General features: G+C 45.1%; 1 protein-coding gene across 2 annotated transcripts in view; it reads right to left on the bottom strand.

Moving 5' to 3' along the window:
- CTNNAL1 (catenin alpha like 1) overlaps nucleotides 1–21,785 on the bottom strand; it is a 142,557-nt gene that overhangs the window by 41,186 nt on the left and 79,586 nt on the right. The window contains exons 7-9 of one of the 2 annotated variants that reach the window (XM_024202557.2): nucleotides 19,101–19,301; nucleotides 6,686–6,772; nucleotides 611–769 (exon numbers count right to left, since the gene is read on the bottom strand). In XM_024202557.2, the coding sequence (XP_024058325.1) occupies nucleotides 611–769; nucleotides 6,686–6,772; nucleotides 19,101–19,301 (447 nt within the window). The remainder of the gene's footprint in view (nucleotides 1–610; nucleotides 770–6,685; nucleotides 6,773–19,100; nucleotides 19,302–21,785) is intronic. The other variant, XM_024202558.2, reaches the window with a different exon arrangement.

The following is a 21,785-nucleotide window of genomic DNA, read 5'->3' on the forward strand; positions in this document are numbered from 1 at the left end:
ACACACACACACACACACACACACACACACACACACACACACACACAGAGTAAGTAAGTATTCTATTTTTATTTCCACTTTAACATCTGCTTTTGCTGTATCTATGTCTGAAGCACTGGGGATAACTAAGCTCCTGAATTCATATTTAGGAATTTGCCCGATTTTAAGAATGATGAGCACCTAAAATCTCCCACTGAAATCAACGGAAGCTTTTGGTTGTTTAGTATTCTTGAGAAAGCAGGCAAGTGTTTAAATCTGGATTTAAGAGCCTAACTTTACGCTCCTATTTATGAAAATCTTGGCCCCGATATGCAGTCACAGAGGCCCCCCCAAAATCAGGTAATGAGGTTCCTGTGCCCACAGCAAGCAGCAACAGGGACTGCGCAGGTGGGGCAGTGGGTCCAATTCTATAACAGTGAACCCAAATGTTTGGTGCAGTGAGGAAGCTCATGCTGCACTCAGACACTATCTTCTAGGAGAATGTAGAGTCCAGTAGCGCCAGAGGTACATTCTACAGGTTAAAACACGAAAGACACCCTGAAGAACAGTTCATTTAGATAGATTTTGGAACTTTTTATATTAAATCTATTTGAAAATAAAATTAACTCACCTCAACAAGCTGCTCTTTCTGCTCTGATAGCTTACAAGTATATTCTGCTACAGCTTCTAGATTTCCTTCTACTCCTGTGATTTTTAATGCCTTCAAAACCATGTGATCTGCATGGTATCTTAGCAGGTCTGCTGCCAGTGATGTGGCTGCATGGTGAAGCTTCAGTAGCAGTAAGGAAAAGAAAAAATAAGCACTGAAAGATAAATAACATGTGAAGCTAATCTACAATAAAAATACTTTAGCGATAGTGGATTCAGCAGATGACCAAGAGGCAGGAATTAAAAAAAAAAAAAAAGCTTACTGGTACTAAGTTAAGTTCAGAGATGTTTGTACCTCAGGGGCTTTATTCTGAAACTTCTATCCAGATACGTAGACTAAAATCCACTCCACTCTCAAAAAAAGCTGAGTATTCAAGCCTTTTGGGGGCAGACAGAAAAGCAGTTGGGGCAGACCAGGGTATAAGGTATTGCATTGCATCCCCCTGGCAATTACTGCAATTGGAATAAGCCCTCCTCTATACTAGCTGCATAAGGTACTGAGGCCACCAGCTCTGCGTGAACAAGGATCAGTGGTCCCTCTTCTTGCCCAAACCCAACATGACCTACTGACAGTGGAAGGCCTTTTCCACTGTGTACTGCATATACATAGGCAGAGCCAGATTAAGGCACAGACACTGGAGACAGTTCCTAGTATTCCAGCACCTGGACTCACAGGACATCAGAATCTCACCCTTAATGTTGCAAAGAAAAACTTGAAAATGTGACCAGTTGTGATCTAACTTAAGACAAGACACAAATGAGTAAAACAATAGCCCACATCACCCTCTTCTACAGTGGGGGGAGGGGGGGGGGAAAGCCACAGGAGTGGGGCTCAGGGGAGGAAATCCCACAAAAATTCCTCCATATAATCCCAGAAGCAGGGACAGGTCTCCCCAGTATGTTATTGGGCCCACCTGGTAGATACCTGGGGATCCCTGGGAAGTCAAGGTCATCTACCTAGAAGACCTGCAGCTCCGCACCAGCTGTGGCCCCTAGTAACCCTCCTTCTCCAGCTGCCTGGCAACAGGAATCCACTGGCATCATAATACTAGGGACACTCCTGGCCATAGCTACAGTGTTGTCATTCTCATACAGTGAGTCTTGCAACAGTCCTAAAGCTCCAGTTGCTGGACTCAGCGGAGTTCATAAAAATCTCAATTAAAAAAAAAAAAAAAGTTTCTAGTCCTCATGATTACAGAGAGAAGCTTGGCACAAGAGCACTCTAGAGCCTCAGAAATCAATGGTCAAAGACAAAACAATTACTTATAGGGCTATCAATTAATTGCAGTTAACTCATGCAATTAACTCAAAAAAATTAATCGCGATTAATCACAGTTTTAATCACACTGTTAAACAATAGAATAGCAATTGAAATTTATTAAATATTTTGGATGTTCTTCTACATTTTCATATATATTGTATTCTGTGTTGTAACTGAAATCAAAGTGTATATTATTTTTGATTACAAATATTTGCACTGTAAAAATGACAAACAAAAGAAATACTATTTTTCAATTTAACTCATACAAACACTGTAGTGCAATCTGTCATGAAAGTGCAATGTACAAATGTAGATTTTGTTTGTTTGTTACACAGATGCACTCAAAAACAAAACGATGTAAAACTTCAGAGCCTACAAGTCCACTCAGTCCTACTTCTCGTTCAGCCAATCGCTAAGACAAACTACCGTATATACTCGTTCATAAGCTGAATTTTTTAGTAAAAAAGGGAAGGGGGTCGGCTTATGAACGGGTATAGAGAGGGACAGGTGGGACACAGCCCCTCCCCCTAACAGAGGGAGCAAGGAGAGGCAGCACAGCCAGCAAAGCCAGAAGGGAAGAGGCGGGGCCAGAGTCTCTTCGCTTCTGGCCACGCAGCTCTCCCCCCAGCCTCTGAAGCAGCTGCAGCTCTGGGGCTAGCAGGCTGCAGCCCTGCCGCTCGGCCCTGCCCCTCCAGAGCAGGCTGTGGCTGCGCTGCCGGAGCACGCTGCAGCCGCGCTGCCCAGTCTGGCCCGCCAGAGCAGGCTGCGGCAGTGCTGCCCAGCCTGCCGGAGCAGCTCCAGCCAGGCCAGAGACTTCCTCCTCTGGCCCTCCCCAGATAAGGTGGGAAGGGATAAGTCTGGTTTTCATTTTTGCCTTTTTATTAGTGCCATCACATAAACTTACTACAGGTTTCAGAGTAGCAGCCGTGTTAGTCTGTATCCGCAGAAAGAACAGGAGTACTTGTGGTACCTTAGAGACTAACAAATTTATTAGAGCATAAGCTTTCGTGGGCTACAACCCACTTCTTCGGATGCATATAGTACTACAGTACTTCTGCCTACCTAAATTCCTGCTATGTTTTCAACCAACTGTAGTATTCTTCATTTCGCACTGTAAACTCTTAGGTAATGTTGCCCTGTGCTATTAAATATTGCCATGTTTTAACCCAGAGCTGGGTTCATTGCAGTGATTAATAAAATGATTCTTGCAAATATATTGCTTGTATCACAGGAGGGACTGGCAGCATAATTTTGGCAGCGTGCCATAATCTCTATACATTCTAAGGGTAGGCCCCCACTACTACTGTACTAATCAGCTAACTTTAAATAAAAGGCATGTCCTTTGCCCCAAAGCAACCTCCCTACTGAGTTTATAAAGTGGTCTTTAAACAATGGAGGTATTATAGCTTCTGAAAATTTAATCTTTCATAATGAAAATAGTAAGGCAACCTAAATATAGGGGTTGCTGCAAGATTTTGGAACCCTCAGAAGCAGAAATAGCCTGGCTCCTGATGGATCAATTTAGAGAGGCAGGGGATGTGGGAGAGTGTGGCAGGTTAGACTTCTCAGCCACACCCAGGACCCAGAACCTGGCCCCAGAGGACCAACCCCCTTCACCACTTCACGGTGCAGGATAAGAAGCCCTGGAGCACAAACAGCTGAGAACCAAGACAGCATGAGTTAGACTCACTTCTGCTAAGAGGTGTTAATAGTTCTATAACCTTCACAAACTCTTCATTAAGGAAGGCTTCATTCCCCACAGAGAGCCACAAAAGCTGGGAATGTAGAATGCAGATATCTAATATGTCAAACCCAATGACACCCAGTTAGCTCCACTGCCTCTCAAATAATCTGCCATATCTTTGACCTTGGCTACACTGTCAATAAAGCAGGGCTTCTCATGCTCCCATTGGGTAAGTGTATTATTTACCCTCTTCTAGTTTTTGGTTTACGGAGGATAACTATTCTGCTGCTGCCAGTTAATTTAGTAAGTCTTCAAACTTAAGCGGTAGAAGTCTATGTTGCAGTGTTGAGAGGTTCGGGGTTCAAACTGTGGACATTACATTTGTACAAAACAGAATTTGTTTTTAATTTTTTTTTTAAGACTAACAATGGAAATGATATTAAAAAACGACATTATAAGAAAGTTATTTAAGGTTGCAAAGTCAAGCACTTCCTATGCAAATTAAATCCGTCCCCTTTACGCATATGTATTATGAGATGGTGTTAACTGCATGATCACATACTATTTTCAGTGCACAGGATGGATGGTGGTCAGGGAATAAGTCAGAATTGTGTGCAGAACAAGCCCCTACCTCGTTTGCTCTAGAAGTAGGCAGGTATGTACAGAATTAGATAGGTGTCTTGTGGTTAAAACAGGTGAATGTCACACAAGAGAACTCTATTCTATTGTTGTCTCTGCCACAGACTTCCTTATGATGAGCAAGTCACATCAAAATGTTGGCAGGTGGCTACTAACTGTGTGTTCCTCATTTTCTGGGTGCCCAACTTGACACACCTGGGGTGTGTTGAACAGTCTGTTGCAAATGAAATCTAACTGAAGCTGTGTATGCTCAACAGCTCTGCATGGAGGAATGAGGGAAGGGATGAGAGTCAGTCGATCCAGAGTTCAAATTAGGGTTCTGCTAATGACTTGCAGAACAACCTCTACTCCTGGGGGGAATTATGTGCCAAAAAGTTAAAAATTCTGTGCACAATATTTTAAAATGCAGCAAAATTCTGCATATTTTATTTGTCAAAATAACACAATATAATCATGCCAGTTTCAATTATTTTGGTGATTTATTTTAAAATATCTGTCCGCAAATATGTCTAACAATACAGACACACACAAAAAATTCAGAAAATGTTTTTTGACAAATAAGATTCTTTACTAAACTTTGAGTAATTCATTTGAACTACAATACAGAAACTTATTTCTTGCACCCCTCAGAAGCAGTGCAAAGGCTTGGAGGGAGTTAGGGGTAACAGAGGAGCTGAGGGAGAGGGAAGGAGCCTGGGAGTGAACCTGGAGGGTTCTTGGCTATGGGTGGGAGAAGCATGGAACAGGATTTTTTTTGGGGGGAGGGGATTGTTAGGGAGCTGGGGAGCCTCCCCCACGTAGACTCCTAGCCTCTGCCATTCAGTTAGGAATATCTGTCCCTGTCCTCGTGTGGCCATATTCTGTGGAGAAAAAAAAAATTTGCGGGGGACATGAATTCTGCATGTGCGAAGTGGTGCAGAATTCCCCCAGGAGTAAACCTCAGGCAAATCACTTTTCTCCAACTGTAAAATGGGAACAATAATTCTCTTATCACCCAGGGAGTTGAGAAGATAAGTTCCTTAATATGTTGTGAGGCACTCAGATACTAGAGTGATGAACACCAGAAAAAAGACCATAAGGAAATCACTAATTCTGTATTCAATGGAGAATTTGAGTTGTGTGCATAAGACCAAGGCATAAGACCATTCACTGAATAAGGATAAACCAGAATACCAAATAGCTGCCTCATTCACTGAGCACCATCCACCCTGTGCACTGAACGAGGCACAGTTCCCACGCGGGAAAATAAAACAGCACATGATCATTAATTAAAGACTGAATCATCATACATATGCACATAAAGATCAAATTGAGATTTCAAAATCAACCTACATTCTGACACTTCTAACGTTCAAGATCATGACTTAGCACCTAAAAAGCTATTTTAAGCAGTTTTTGTATGTAATATTTAGAGTGCTTTTGAATTCTTCAGGATAAAAATGTGCAGGATGTCAGATACTACTATGAATAATTGCAGTTCCTACAATAATCTTGGTAAATAATTAACTTCTAGTTTTTTTAGGCTGCATTTTAACAATATCTATTGTCGCAAGATACCTGAAAAAAAGTTTTTGTAAGGCACATATTTAATATATTTCCTAGTGAAAATAAGTAAGTTTTCTTTTCAATTGCAATAGGTGAAATGCAAAGAAATTGCAAAAGCCATTTATTCATTTTTCACAACTACATGTGGATACTGTAACAATTACCAGTCAACATAACTCCTGGTTTCTTAAAAATCCTGTGAAGAAAGTACTACCTTTTTATACAGTAAACTTTAATCAGAGCTATGCATGCATCCAAGAGCAAAATCTGGCACTAAATTGGCAGATTATATAGTGTTGTTGTAACTGTATTGGACCCAGGATATGAGAGACACAAGGTAGATGAGGCAATATCTTTTACTGGGCCAACTTCTGTTGGTGGAAGGTACAAGCTTCCGAACTACACGGAGCTCTTCTTCGGGTTTGGGGAAGGAAGCAGAGTGTCTGAGATAAACGTAAATTGGGACAGAAGCTGGTCCACTAAAAGATAGTACCTCACCTTCCTTGCCTCTCTGTGGATTATATATATGCATTTGAAAATGTACTACTTGTTCCTGCTCCCTGTGAAGAAGTTTTTAATTGACTTCTACAGCAGCACTGGCTCCATTGGGAAATTCACTATAGATCAGATCCTGTAACACTTACGTACACAAACAGTCCTTAGTCCTAGAAGTGTCCCACTGTTTTCTGCTCACTTGAGTAAGTGTTGCAGGATAAGATTCTATGATACTATCTACAGGCATAAAGTTAAGACTATCAAAGTGTTCAGCTGAGTCAACAGAACTATTCATAACATGTAATGTGATGTTTATGTCTTTGCAGAGTCAGAGCCTTATTTTGCATTACACATGTGAAAATAAAGGAGATTCAAAATCTTCTTCAGACTGTGTTTATATAAGCTGTACTTACTTCTCTTTTGAGTTCATTCATACACTGGCATGTTTTTAGTATGGCTACTTCCAAGTCTTCTGTGATATCCTTTGTTTTCTGGCTTTGCTACAAGGAAAAGATAACCAAACATTTAAAAAAAAAAAACCCCAACTGACGTACAAATTATCCCAGGCTGTGTTAATGCAGTAATTCAGTTTTAAGTACATTTTCTTTTAAAAAAACCACACACAAAAATCAAATTATTTTATATTAAGAACTCATTATTACTACTGCATTTGTTTATTCATCACTGAATCAAGAATCTACAAAAAACAATTAATGATGCCAGACCATCAACTTTATTTTTATTCAACAAGGATTTTTCAGTTTTGAACATTGTGTCCTTTTTGAGAAAAGAGGGCTTTTTTATTTAGTATCAGCTATTAAATCTTTATGCCTGAACCATCCTGTTAAGCTAGCTAAAGCTATTCCAGTTTTTAAAAGCCCACACGAGTAGATTTTATAAAAACCTCACTATTTAAAAAAAGAGTAATTCATCACATTAATGTTTGTTATTTAAATTCAAGAAGTTTACTTAATAAATAATAGAATAAATCTTTTTCTATGCCCTACAAATTTCAACTGTTCTGTAACATAAGAACTGTTGCTATGAATCTTTCGTTCAATTTATACAAAAACAATGCTTTCGTGTTTGGAATTTGTGTGTATTTGCAGAACAAGACAACCTGCACAAAAGAGGTGAAGGAGGATGCATGTTGAAAAAAAGGTAGGGGCTAAAAAGTTTCTCTTTCTCCCAAACTTGATGGGGGGAGGAGGGGAGAGATATCTTAATTAAGAGCATCAACACAAGATGGATGTGGTCAGATTTAAACCTTATCTTGACTCACTCTCTCTTAACAGCAACAAACAGATGAATAACACAGATTCTGAATTGCGTGTGGCATAATTTTTTTTTAAAAAGGAACAGCCGCCCAGTCTGATAATGTATCTTTTAAAACACAACATCTTAAATCAATATTCCTGATTGTTGAGAGTCTCTTGAATTGCTTTATACCTTCTTTCAATTGCCTTCCCCAGAAATGTACTCCATAATAACAGGCAAAAAATTACATTAAAACGGAGTTTGTAATGTTTGTTTTGGGGATAATTACAATATTCTTGTAATGCTTTTAGTCTTATGTTCGGATATGTTCTCTCCAACATAGCTCCTGCTTAAGGCAATTTTTTGTCTCTCAGAATATGACACTTTGGCTCAACTGAAAAGAAAGTCTTGGGAATGTCTAAACTCCTACGGTACTGGGTGGATTTGCAGGACCGAGGGAGGTGTCTGTTTCAACAAGTCACTTTCATTAGAAGTTGTCAGTACCGATAATGTTGAATGCTTTGGAGGTAACCAAGTGGCATGAGATGGCAGTTTAGACTTCTTTGATACCAAGGGAGTCATATGTCTAGGTTCTGAAGGTTACATACTAATAAAGTCTGTTGGTGTGAGCTTCTTGGAAGCAGAATGTTTCTCTCAGCTATCACCATCATGTTTAGATGGTACTGAGGATGTTTTAGGTATGGAAGTACACTTGGTAGCATGGCTCTTAGAAGTACTACCAGTAACCAAAGGAGCCTGGAACCTCAGTAGTACCCAGCATGGGACCTCAACACTCGGACAGTTGATTTTTGCAAAGACTGAGACTTTTTCCTAAAGTGGACTCTTTATGAGGAGAACTAAAACTCCATTTTTAGTGGCCTTCCCTGAACCTTCTGATGCCTTTTCCCGCAAAGGCTGGGGCAAACACAGTGCTGAGGTGATTGGGGCACTATGCTCACTCAGAGGCCGATGTACAAGGGGTTGGGGGGGGGGGGGGGGGGAGGGATCCTGGCCTGGATCCGAGGCAAGGCAAAAACAACATTACATCATAAGGCTACGTTTATGTCACAGAGGACCTCCATGACATTCTCTGCTTCAGCCCCAGGGGCTGCGGGACACTGGAGCTGGCAGCCAGCGGGGCCCTGGCAAGGTTCCAGCGACAGGCATCAGCAGTGACAGACGGTCCCCTGCAAGGTTCCAGCAACAGGTGACAGACTCCTGAAGGGGCCCTCCTCAGGGTTTCAGTGATGGGCGACAGCCTTGTGGAGGGTGTGGGGGAGGAGCAGGAAGCCTCGGGCGAGCGGCTGGGGGTGTTCCGTTTTCTCTTTGGGAAACATCGTCACCCTGCAGCTTCCAGCCGCCGCGGGCAGAAGGGGAACCCCACAGTTCCCAACCACCATGGTAGCGGGGGGAAACCATGAAGCTGCAGCAGCAGAAGTCACAGACAGGTCATGGCTTCCACGAATTTTTGTTTAGTGTCCGTGACATGTCCATAACTTTTGCTAAAAATAACCATGACAAAATCTTAGCCTTAATCATAAGGATCTCCCACTTTTGCCCAGCTCTGCTCCTAAAGTCTGAGCAAATATTGCACTTCTGTGGGACGTGCATGTCCCCCAAACAACTAATGCATTGGGAATGTCTGTCACTGACTGGGATAGAGTCTCAGCAGGTGAGACAATGCTTAAATCCTAGAGATCCTGGCATATTCCCGCAACATATGCAACATTGAGGGAAACCTCTCTGTATGGGGAACCAGGAGAAAGAATAAACAAAATTGAGAAATTATGAAAGAAAACATAACACCGATAACTACACTAAATCTACAACTAAGAATTGCAAAGTTAAGCTTGAACAATAATAAAAGTCGGCATGCTAGATCAGGCCAAGGTAGTTGAGAAGGAACCCATGAAGCCCTGTATATCCTTAGTAGAGGGCATGAAGGTGTGAAGGGGCTGAGCAGGTGCTGCTACCAAAAATCTCTGATCCAAGGTGTATGCATGCCTCAAGTGGAGCACCCATAGGGACACTACTCAAACAAGAATCTTTCTTTCTTCTTCAAGTACTGGTCCCTATGGAGATTCACCGTAGGTGACTCCCAAGCAGTGTTTATTGAGGAGGCAGGTGCAAGGAACTGCTCTGCACCACAGTTCATAGGATCACTGAACCAAAGGAAGCATCCTCAGCTAAGGCTTCCATCAGGGCATTGTGCCTGGTAAACGTGTGAAAGGAGCCTTAGGTTGCTGCTCTACAGGTCTCAGGGAGTGGGATTCCTTGCAGGGAATCTCATTCCATGAAGGGAGCTTAAATTCTGGTGGAATGAGGCCTGACAGACTGAGAAGGAGGGGCTTCTGCAAGCTCATGGCAGAGGAAGATGCAGTGAAAATCCATTCAGTGAGTCTGGGAAGATATTCCTCTTTTTTCATCCTCTCAGCAATGGAAATGGATAACCACAGAGATCTTCTAAAGGGCCTTGCCCTGTCCAGGTAGAAGGCCAGAGCTCTACATTATTGTTCCCCCTCTCTCCTGGCGGGGGCAATAGCTGTTAGGAAGGCCATTTTCATCAATAAAAGTAAGAGGGTACAGGAAGCCAAGGGATCTAGTGGCAGGTTCCTATGCTGCAAAAGCATCAGGGTCAAATCTTGATACTGATGGGAAGGTTCTGACAATGTCTTTTAAGAACATTGCTGGTATAGGGTGGGTGAAAATTAAGCAGTTCACCACCACAGGATGAAAGGCTAAATGTACCCATAGAGAACTAATGGACAGGCCTAATGACTTCAAGTAGAGGAGAGGAGATAGTCCAGGACAAGAAAAAATCCAGACTCCTCCAGAGGCAAAGCATGCATCTGGCTCTACAGGAAGAACTGCTTGCATTTGGTAACGTAACACTTTCTTGTAGAAGGTTTCTTACTATTGGGAAGGATGGATTGAACCTACTCTGAGAAGAATCTCTAAACTTGTTGCACATCCAAAAACCAGGCTGCCAGATGGAGGGATGGTTGGTCCTCCTTTGCTCTGTGAGAGCAGGTCCAGAAATGACTGCAGGTGAACGCATGGGTGGGAGGCTATCTGCACAGCCATCGTGAACCAGAACTGTCATGGCCACCATGGCGCTATTAAAATCACTGTTGCCTTTTCCCACTTGATCTTTTAGGGGGTGCAAGATAAGAGGGGAATGGGAGGGAAAGCATACATCAGTGGGCCTGATCATTGCATCCTGTCTGGAGTCGTGCCCCAGAGCATCTTGAGAGCAATAGGCAGGGCAATGGTTTTCCTGGGTTGCAAAGAGGTCCCATGATGGGAATCCCAACTGATGAAAAATCTGCTGGACCACTGATGAGTGGAACACCCACTTACAATCCTTGTGAAAACCTTTTCCGAGAGTGTCTGCTAGGGAGTTCATTACCCCAGCAGGTGTACTGCAGACAGGATGATCTGACGCTGGATGCACCAATTCCAGAGCTTGACTGTTTCCCTGCAGAGTGGGCTGGACCTTGGTGTGTGTGTCCCGTCCCCCCCCCCCCAGTTTATATAGTAAACAGTGGTTATGCTGTCCAACCTGACCCGGACGTGACTGGACTGGATAAAGGGCAGGAACTTTTTGCACACTTTGTGTACTGCTCAAAGCTCAAGAAGGTGGATGTGGAGTGTGACTCTTGGTGTCCAGGTACTGTGAGCTGTGAGGTCATACAGGTGTGCTACCCAGCCCAGCAGAGGCATCTGTAACAAGTGTCTGGGGGGGCGGGGGGGAGGAAGGAAGAGGGGGCAGATGGAAACAAACTGCTATATAAACATTGTCCCTCTTGTCTCACTAGGGGAATGATGTCAGGAGACTGGGGAAATCAAGACACTTGTCTATGGGGTTCTCTGCTTGGAGCACAAACCTTCCTCACTCAAACCCAGAGACTGCAATGGGGGTCATATAGATGCATGCAGCCATGTGACCTAGCAGGGACAGATTGTTGTCTGAGGGATGAAATGAAGTTAAATGACGTCTCTCATCACAAGGAATCTGTCCTGTGGTAAGTAGGCCCTGGCTCCAACTGAGTCTAGATTTGCGCCAATGCATTCTATAGTTGTTGTGGGTGTTAAAGTGGACTTTCCTGGATTTACCTGGAATGACACAGGCCAAATAAAAAGGTGACTGATGCCTGTACCTCCTGAAGCAATCAGCCCATGAGCAGCCAGTCACGTAGGTAGGGAAATATAGGGTTGTACTGATGGTGCAGGTGTGCTGCCACCACAGCCATGACTTTTGTAAAAAACATTGTCCAAGACAAGAGGAAATCCAAACTCCTCCAGAGGCAAATTATGCATCTCGCGCCAAAGGGAGAACTGCTTCCATTTGGCAGCACAACACTTCCTTGTAGAGGATTTCCTGTTATTCACAATGACAAAGACATTCTTCAAATGGTCAGAGTAAAACCTTGTACTGGAAATGCTTTAAGCCCACAGTGAAACGCAGGAATTTCCTCGGCGCTGGATAGTATCTATACGGAAATAGACGTACTTCAAATTGAGAGCCGCATACCAGTCACCTGCATTCAGGGAGGGGATTATAGTGGCCTGGGTAAAATCATCCTGAATTCTGAGTGGCAGATGAAAATGTTCAGCTGCCTGGGGTCTAGGATGGGTCTCCAGACATTAGAAAGTATTTGGAGTAAAAGCTCTTCCACCCACTCCTGTGACAAGGGGGTACAGGATCTATTGCCCCTAACTGGACTAAAGAGTCCAGCTCCTTGCTGAGAATCCTCTCATGAGAAGTGTCCCCGAATAGGGATGGGGAAGGGGTTTTTGAGGAGGGGGGGCAGGAATTCAATCATGCACCAGCTGCAATGATGTCTAAGACCCATTTGCCTGGTATTATACACTGCTATGTCAGAAGGAAATGAGCCAGGCGGCCACCAAAAGGTTTGAGGGAGACTGGCTGATAGCTCTCGAGCGTTCCATCAAAATGTCTTCTTGGTAGGCAGCTGAGTCTAGAGAGGGTATGCTGGTGGTGCAATACGTCTGCCACGCTACACCCTCTGGTGTTTTCTTGGTGGCTCACAGGTCTTCTAGTAGTAGCATAGCTGAGGGACTGGCCAGTATCTGTGCGGCAGTGACTTAGAATATTTCGCATGAAGAGCCAGGATGTGTAATTGCAAGGAGCAGAGGATGGCGTACTAATCCTTAAGGGAATGAAGTGACTATAGTTTCTCTCACTGAAAAGGTTGTTACCCTCAAAGGGGAGATCTTCAGTTGTTGCCTGGACCTCAATCAGGAACCCAAAAGGACTGCAGCCAAGAGGCCCACCACATAACCACTGAGGTTGCTCTGACGCATGAAGCCATGTCCAGTGCATCAAGTGACACCTGAAGTAACAATCTGGATACCAGCTTCCCTTCATCTAAGATAGCCTGAAACTGGGGTCTACATTCCAGTGGTAATAAACTGATGATCTCCGACTGTGTTGTAACGAATAAAATCATATTTTGACACGAGTGCTTGGTAGCTCACAATACGGAATAATAGCCTGGCTGACAAAAAGTTCTTTATGCTGAAGAGATCTAGTCTCTTGGTATCCTTGTCCGAAGGGGCAGACTTGGGTTGAAGTCTGTTCTCCTCCATGACCACTTAGACGACAAGAAAGTTCAGGTTACAGTTTAAAACAAATGTCCCGCCCCTTTGGAGGGAACAAAAAATTTTTTCTCAGCCCTCTTCGACGGCTGCTGTGTGCCACATATCCTTAGGAGGCTCCAAAACGGCCTAGGGAGAGCCTCCTAGGAAGGAGCCTGAAGGAGACTGAAGAATGTCCATGGGTGAGATCCTGAACCTTTTCCAGCAATCCTCATCAGCAGTTCCTAGCACTGTCTGTTGTCATCCGGAAGGGAGGGAGAGGCCAGCACCACTGCCTCATCCAGAGAAGATGATGCTGTCAGCACACCTGCTGGCACACTGGCTGCTCTGGCTGTTCTTGCTTCGCCACTTGCTCTGGGAGGTCTGAGGCTCCTTTCTTGGAGGCGCTGTCTGCCAAAAGCTGTGTCCTAGGTTCTCACAGTCTGGAGTTCAATGACATGGATCCAAAGAGCTCCTGTGCGGCCAGTGGGTGGGATCATATGGGTATGGAGGTGGGCTTGATGCGGGGGTACCACTTATCTCTAGCTCCACAGTATAGGTCACAGGGATGTAGGGGCCTCTGGACGCACTATCTGGGCTGCTGTCCCAGGTCTGAACCATTAGGGAAACCAGCAGCATCACCTCCTGTTCGTCCATAGGGTAAATCATCCAACTCCATTGGTACCATCTGTCTTGTAGCAGCACAGTCCAAGGCATATCTCAGCAATCAGCAGCCTGACATTGTCAAAGCACACATGGGCCAGCCAGTGTTTGGGACCATGAAATGACATGTGGATGGTGTATTGATACCTCTCGCCAGAACCAGGTTTAATAGGATCAGCAACTCAGGGTCTGGGTAAGGCACCAGGTCCTTGAGAAGGGTGTAATGAGGTTTGGCGGGAGAACTGGCAGGGGCCTTCAAATAGGTTGGTCTGCTGGTGCGAGCGTGGCCATGGTGGCCTTAGTGCAGTGTGGTATGGCCAGTGCAAATGGCAAGTGATCCTTTCTAACTATGATTAAACTAACTAATACAAAAACTAATTTACATGTCAAAGTTTGGGCTAATGTTTGAGGGCTATGGACATAGGAGGGCTCTGTCTCAGATCATAGGCAATAGAAAGGATCTGGAGATCAGAGAGGAACTCAATAGTAGCAGAAATTTGTCAGGAACTTCCCAGGAGAGGGATGTGTGTCACTTAGCCCAGGGAAAGCAAGCCCTGCAAGAGGAGAGAATTTGAGGGCTATGAGCTGGAGAGAGGAAAGATGCTCCAGACACATTAAAGTCATTACAAGAGCCTGGTCAGCGTGGATCTCATTTGGAACGTAGGCCTTCTGGCCGGTGAGCTGAGGCAGGGACCGAGGTCGTGGCGAAGGAGACCTGCGACTGCGATCCGGTGCCCGAGGCTGTTCCACGAGTCTATGCTGCTGCACTCCAGTGGACTTGCCCTAGCGTGGCACCTGTGGAGCCAGTCAGCTTTGCTTTTTAGCCGCCGGAACCGCTTTGGGCCCTGAAGGCCCCACTGTAGGCTGGGAGCTCCTGCCACTGCCCGGTGTGGGGGGAGGGTCCCTGACCACCGCAATACCCCCTTGAAGCCTCAAAGCGGGCACATGGGCTGACATAGGTCCTTTGCCTGTAGGCCCTCGGTCCTTCGGCACCGAAGGGCCCCACTTCCTCAGCTGCTTCCTGGGCACCAGTGAAGGGGAGCGGTGCTGGGCTGAGTTCAGTGCTAGTGGCGTGCTCCGCACCAAAGCTGATCCACTCAGCACACGGTCAGCCATGGTGGACTCCAGTGCAGGACAAAGAGCGGATTTCATTAGGAGAGCCCTCAAGTGGATATCCCGCTCCTTCTGGGTACAAGGGCGAAAGTTTTTACAAATATGACACTTGTCCTTCCTCGGGCTTTCTCCCAGATACTTGAGACAACTGTCGTGTGGATCACTGATCGACATCGGTCTGCTGCATGTCAAACACGACTTAAAGCCGGGCGAGTGGGGCATGCCCCGCCTAGGGTGAAGTCCCAGACGGGACTCTAACTGCTAACTAACGACTATACTCAACAGCTACTTAGGCAACACTATCAACAAACTATTTACAAAACGCTCTAAGGCATGAAGTCCATTGTGGACAAGAAGAAACCGCTAGCCTTTGCTATGCAAGGAAAGGCACTCGGACTAACCACCATGGGCAGTAAGAAGGAACTGAGAGGGCGCAGGGCCAGCAGCACCTGATATACCCCCGCATGGGAGCGCTACTCCAGAGGCTGCCACAGCTGGCCCTAAGAATACTGCTAAGGTAGAAATCTCCGGCAACTGTGCACGCACACACCTAAAATGGAACTGACATGAGCAAGTACTCAAAGAACTTTAAAACAAAAAAACAAAAACAAAAAAAAAAAAAAAAAAAAGAGGAGAGATTCTGATCTCATCATGTGATGCCATGATCTGGAGTAAGGGCCTAGAAAGCACATGCCTTAATCCAGCCCTGAAAGGGGCAAATACAGGACGGAATGTACTATATCTCCCATATTTTATGGGAAATCAGTACTGTCAGACACAGGACCCGAGTCCCTTCTGCCCAGATATACAATGGATCCTAAATGCAAAATCCATTAAACTGAACCCCATAAAGCCATCCCTTACTGGAGTCAAGAGGAAGAATGGAGACTGAGGGAGAAAGTCTAAGAAATATCCCTTCTGTAGGATAGACAAAGCATCTTTGTCCTGTACAAATAAAAGCTTAGGAACTGAAGCTTTCTAAACTGCTGTCAGGCTTTAGTGACTACTAGTAGAGTGCTAGTAAAGCTTTATCTTGCTTAGGATTCCCCAGAAGCACCTGCAAGAGGACTTTAAATATGAAGCAATAGGGGAAAGAAAAAATCTTTTATGCTGTTGCCCCAGGACAGAGGCATTTAAACCTGCCTTTTCCTGAGGCCCAGAGAGCTTACCCAGATCTGTGGCTCAACTGACTACTGCCAGCAAAAGAACTGCCAACTCTCAGCTGTTGCCTGGAACAAGAAAAGTATTAGAGGTACAGCATAAGCCCTCAAACAACCCAATTAACTGAATTATAAATCTGTATACCTAATCTACACCATGGCCCTAGCTCCAGTGCCTGGGCTCCTGAATCAGGTGGGTTCTAGAAATGGACAGTAGCCTAATATGTCTCCTAGCTACCACAGTGCAGAAGAAACAAGATGACAACCTTGCTGAATCACAAGTAATATCAAAGATTACGGTTTGGGGATTTTTTAAAATCTAATGCAGAGTTTAAGGAAGGAAGAACAGTTGAAGATTCCTGAAAGGTCTGTGACTCTCTTAAGAACCTCTGGTATCAAGGGCTTTGTTGAACATATAGTTACTATTAAACAGTACCTGGGACTGCTGGTTTTAAGGGACAGTGTGGTATGCTGGACAGCAGCCAGATCTGTCTCTTAGCTATGACAAAGGAGGGAGCTAAATGAAAATCTTTTAATGTCACAAGCAGTTCTGCAGAGTACTTTTAGTAAACATATACCCTCTTCATGAGTCCTAGAGTTCTCCCTACAGGACTGTACAGGGCAGTAACTCTTCAGGAGAGAAACTGGAGGAGAAATAAAGCAGGAAATGGCTACTCACAGAGCTGCACATACTGTGCCTTAAAAGGGAAAGAGCCAACAGTGGCATCCATTTCAGGCATTAAGCATGGCCTGTGGCGGATATTGCTAACATACCATTTTAGCAGGGATCTACCATTCAGAATTAATAATGTTTCCTAATAACATTGACAGAAGATGGAAAAATCCCTTTTCATATTTTTCCTTTTAAAAGCATCCTTATTAGGCAAGTCTTCTCAGGAGCAGGCTGTCTCCTCAACACCTAATTGATTCATATGAGACAATTAAACTCCTTGACTATCAGCAAGTGATTAAGGAACTTATAAGCTCATTAAACTCCACTACTATTGAAGTAAGAACAGGAACAACTAAGAACTTTGGGCTGCAGACTCTGAATCTCCGGACAGGAGACAGAGGAATGAGGCCTCTCCTTCCTCAGCATATGGGACCTTTAAGATTCCCCTTCAGAGGCTCATATCTCTTTCAAGACCCTTTTTCTGGGAGGACATCCTGAAGAGGACAGAGTGCATTCAGATGGGTTACACCCATTTGAGGAGGCGGGGACCTATTGTCTGAAGCCTATGGAGTCACAAGAAAGGGTGGCAGCAGGCAGGGAATAAACGTCACCAGTGAGGGCTCTTCCCAATCACAGTTCCCATAGAAACAATAATGAGAGGGTCAATGATTGCAACATAGCCATGGGAGCAGCATCTCATTAAGAAAAATGAACATCTTTGGGCAGACAAGCACCCAGAGAGGACCGTACTGGGAGCTGGGGTTTCCGGTGTAGAATGAAGAACTACCAGACTCAGGACCAGGGTGGAGGTTATGAGTGTTGGGTTTGATGGCTTAGCAAGATCACAAATACAGAGAGGATGTCAGGCTGTATTCCCTACAGCAAGCACCTTTGTCCATCTTTGCAATGGACAGTGCTCCACTTGCTGCAGGGACCCAAATGGTCACTCATCTCCAATAATGGATGGTCACACACAGCCATCTTTGGAAAATATACTATGCTTGCATTCCACAGCTAGTACATACTGCTACTGGGGAGGAGGTAAGAAAGAGAAGAACAATAAGGAAGACAGGTTTGTCATCAAAACCCAAGTCTACAAATTATATCCTCAAACTCAGAGCAAAGCTGCTGTGAAGAGCTGGTCCACGTGGCACAAAAGCAGCAACACTGGGGCTGTGTTGCAGTTACCAGATTATATAGGAAGAGTTTAGGAGGAACCAATATGTTTAGCCAATTAGCTACTTTTGTAGCATTTGTGGGCATGATAATCATCAGTTAGTTCCAGACTCAAGAATTCTGTGTATAAGATAAAGTACTTGATAGACAGTTACGTTACTAGTGACTCTCTTTCTGTAATGTTGCTTGTGTATTCTTCGACATGAGTCACATATGATCTGAGTATGAGTCACATATGATCCTTGTTCAAAAGCTTTAAATATCAGTCCATAATTTTTTTTTAAAAAGTAAACAGTAAGTAAGGTTTCTAACTGGACTACACATTAACTCAATATTTTCCAAAGTGTGGGACACTCTGCCTGGGAAAGCACAGAGGAGTCAACTGGGGAGAACCCAGGCCTCTCAATTATTCTCCAGAGCCTCAGCTTCCATTAAAAACATCAGTTTCTACCTGTTAAAATTAGGAAGAAAACCTTGAAAATGTGACCCAAATATGAGTGTGATGTCTGCCCATTTGAGCGGACACTCATTCTGAGTAGACTTTCAACATTACATCGGGGGGCTGATAGGGCTGCACAATTGTTTTCATATTCCTGAAAGGGAATTTAGCTTTCAAAAGTTTTGAATGTTCTGGATTAGCCTGTACACTGAGTTTCAGTGAAACAAAACTGACCGCCTATACCAATTTAAAACCTCCACAAGGAACAAATTATTTTTGAACACTAAAAATATTGGAAAAGTAGGACACATGACTAAGTGTTCCATTAGTATATTTTAATTTAAAATATTCCACTGGCTACTACTTTTGTTTTTAATTAAAAAGCTGATACTCTCTTTTTTTGGAAGAGAGAAAATAATTATCTCATTACTCAACAGTAATTCTTTTAATCAAGTAAGGAGCAAGAACTGGCTCTGAAAAGAATGCCATGCAATTGTTCACCACAAGAATGGTGGCCAGAATTCAGAGCATTATGGGGGCAGAGAAGGACTAAAACAATGGAAAACTAAAATATCCTCAAGTCTGCAAGAGCGATGTAGAGGACTGGGGTAGAGGTCGTTATAATGAACTGCTTTTTGATATATTATATACATTCTGTTTTCTTAAACCAAAAAAGAGAGTCTAAAAAACATATTTTTCTTTCCAAAGTATAGATGAAACGATTTACTTTGCTAAAAAGCTCTTACAGCTTGCATCCACACTGAAACCAGCTGCTCTAGTTCCATTTTAGCCTGCTTGGACTGTTCCAAGATGCGTTCTCTGTGCTCATGGCTGGTGTAGGCAGAATCAGTAAAATCTTCTGTGTGTTCCAGAATGAGTTCCAGCATTGTTGAAAGATTCTCTTTAGAGAGAAAATAAAGATTCTCCCGAAGACCTTCCACTTTATTCTGTAAAGGATAAAATTCAGTTCCCTGTGAATCATTCATGTAAATACAGATAGCGAATGTATCGTGCATTTTTTCCCACCCTTCAGCTTTCCTTTAGCCTATTGTTAGCACTTTCTGCCAATGAGAAATTATTTTACCCACCCGCAGCCATCCATTTTGTTTCTTCACCTACTAGCCCCATTAGCAACATAATTTGTGTCTCACCCCTGAAACAAACAGCAAAGTTAAGCATATTTCAATATATCTGTACTATAATAGTTCTGCTGTGAATAGGAAGATAAACCCAATCTAGTGACTGCTGCTAAACAATGTGGTATTCACGTTTTGTCTGGTCTTTTACACATCCTCCTGCATTCAAAATGTTTATAAAAATTTTACATATAGTAAAGGGGATATTCTTGGGCAGTCGCATCATGGGAATTTTGACCAAATTTTAGGTGCAGGGATATGGAAAAAAGAGTAGCACAACCTCCAGGGAATGGATATATCAGATAAGATCAAAGTCAGGATGCAAAGGGCCAGGCTCTCCCCCGATTGCCATCCTGAGGAATAAATCTTGGGCAGGACAGACTGTCAAGTGTTCAGCTAAGACATCCGTTTAATCAGAAACATGTTCTCGGTGGGATGTGATATCCAATGGGATTTTAGCAGAGCAAGATTAAATGAGCAGAAGAGATGATTTTGGATTTGAACAGTTTCTTCAAAATGACAGTTTGCTCTTTTACACTCTTTTCACAGAAGGGTGATGTTTTCAGTGTGTAGATTTTAAAATGTTAAAAGTTTAATTACCAATTATCAACTAGGAGCTTCCTTAGTCCACCCCCTAATGACTTATTTTAGGGAAACACTGGCTGAGACATTATGGGTACATCTACACAGCACACTAAGCCCAGACCTGTGTGACCCATGCCTGCAGATTTGGCATTTCCATGTCTGCCCTTGAACATCCACAATGCATTGGAAACGCAGGCCTCACAGCCATGCTGGCGCATCCATACTACAATAAGCAGACCCAAGTCACAACTTCAGCTTGTGGGTTTGTGGGCTATTGCACTCTTGCCAGCTGTAGTTGCTCTAGAGCAGGGGTCAGCAACCTTTCAGAAGTGGTGTGCCGAGTCTTCATTTATTCACTTTAATTTACGGTTTCGCATGCCGGTAATACATTTTAACATTTTTTTAGAAGGTCTCTCTCTAGAAGTCTATATATAATATAACTAAACTACTGTTGTATGTAAAGTAAACAAGGTTTTCAAAATGTTTAAGAAGCTTCATTTACAATTAAATTAAAATGCTGATCTTAAGCCGCCGGCCTGCTCAGCCCGCTGCCGGCCTGGGGTTCCGTCCACCTAGGCCGGCAGTGGGCTGAGCGGAGCCGGCGGCTGGGACCCCAGCTGGCAAGGGGCAGGCAGCCAGAACCCCGGGCCGGCAGCCAGAACCCCAGACCGGCAGCAGGCTGAGCGGGGCCGGGACCCCAGACCGGCGGCAGGCTGAGCGGGGCCGGCACCCCAGACCAGCAGTAGGCCGAGCGGCTCAGCCTGCTGCTGGTCTGGGGTTCCGTCCGCTGGCTCCTGCCAGCCTGGGTCCCGGCTGCTGGCCCCACTCAGCCCGCTGCCGGTCTGGGGTTCTGGCTGCCGGTCCCTTGCCAGCTGGGGTCCCAGCCGCCGGCCCCGCTCAGCCCGCTGCCAACCTGGTGCTCAGGGTGGGGGGGGGGGATGTGGGGGTTGCAAGAGTCAGGGCATGGGGGGTGGGGGGCTGGGGATGTGTGGGGAGTGCAGGAGTCAGGCCAAGGGGATGTGGGGGGGGCTGGGTATGTGTGGAGGGTGCAGAAGTCAGGGCTGGGGGCATGTGAGGGGGTGCAGGAGTCAGGGCAGAGGGTGTGGGGGGCTGGATATGTGTGGAGGGTGCAGGAGTCAGGGATGGGGTCGTGGGGGGATGCAGGGAGCTGGGGTGCAAGGGGGGTGCAGGGGTCAGGGCAGAGGGCTGGGGGCGTGTTAGGGGGTGCAGGAGTCAGGGCATGGGCTGTAAGGGGGCTGGGTATGTGTGGAGGGTGCAGGAATCAGGGATGGGGTGCAAGGGGGGTGCAGGGGTCAGGGCAGAGGGGTGGGCTGGGATCGGGGGGTGCTCCCAGCCCCCTGCCCCCTGAGCGGCTCACAGCAGGGGGCTGGAGGGATACACCCCGCTCCTACCCCCCTTCCCCCTGCCTCTTCTCAGCCTCCTTACCGGTTTGAGCAGCGAGGGCGCTGGGACTGCTCTTCTCCCATCCCTCGCAAGGGCCATCGGCAGGAGGGAGGTAGAGGAGATGGGGCTCGATGCAGCACGCTGGGGGAAGAGGCAGGGGAGGGGGAAGCTTGGCTGCCGGCGGAGCCTGCCGTACAGCAGAAGCCGACAGGACCAAGCTTGCGTCTGCCCACTGCCCCTGCCAGAGAGAGCGGTAGGTGGGGGGTGGAGAAGAGCAGGCTAGGTCGGGCAGGATTTTTAATGGCA

Source organism: Terrapene carolina, unplaced genomic scaffold (genome assembly GCF_002925995.2).
Source record: "Terrapene carolina triunguis isolate 2854851 unplaced genomic scaffold, T_m_triunguis-2.0 Scaffold613, whole genome shotgun sequence".
NCBI classification, from domain to species: domain Eukaryota; kingdom Metazoa; phylum Chordata; order Testudines; family Emydidae; genus Terrapene; species Terrapene triunguis.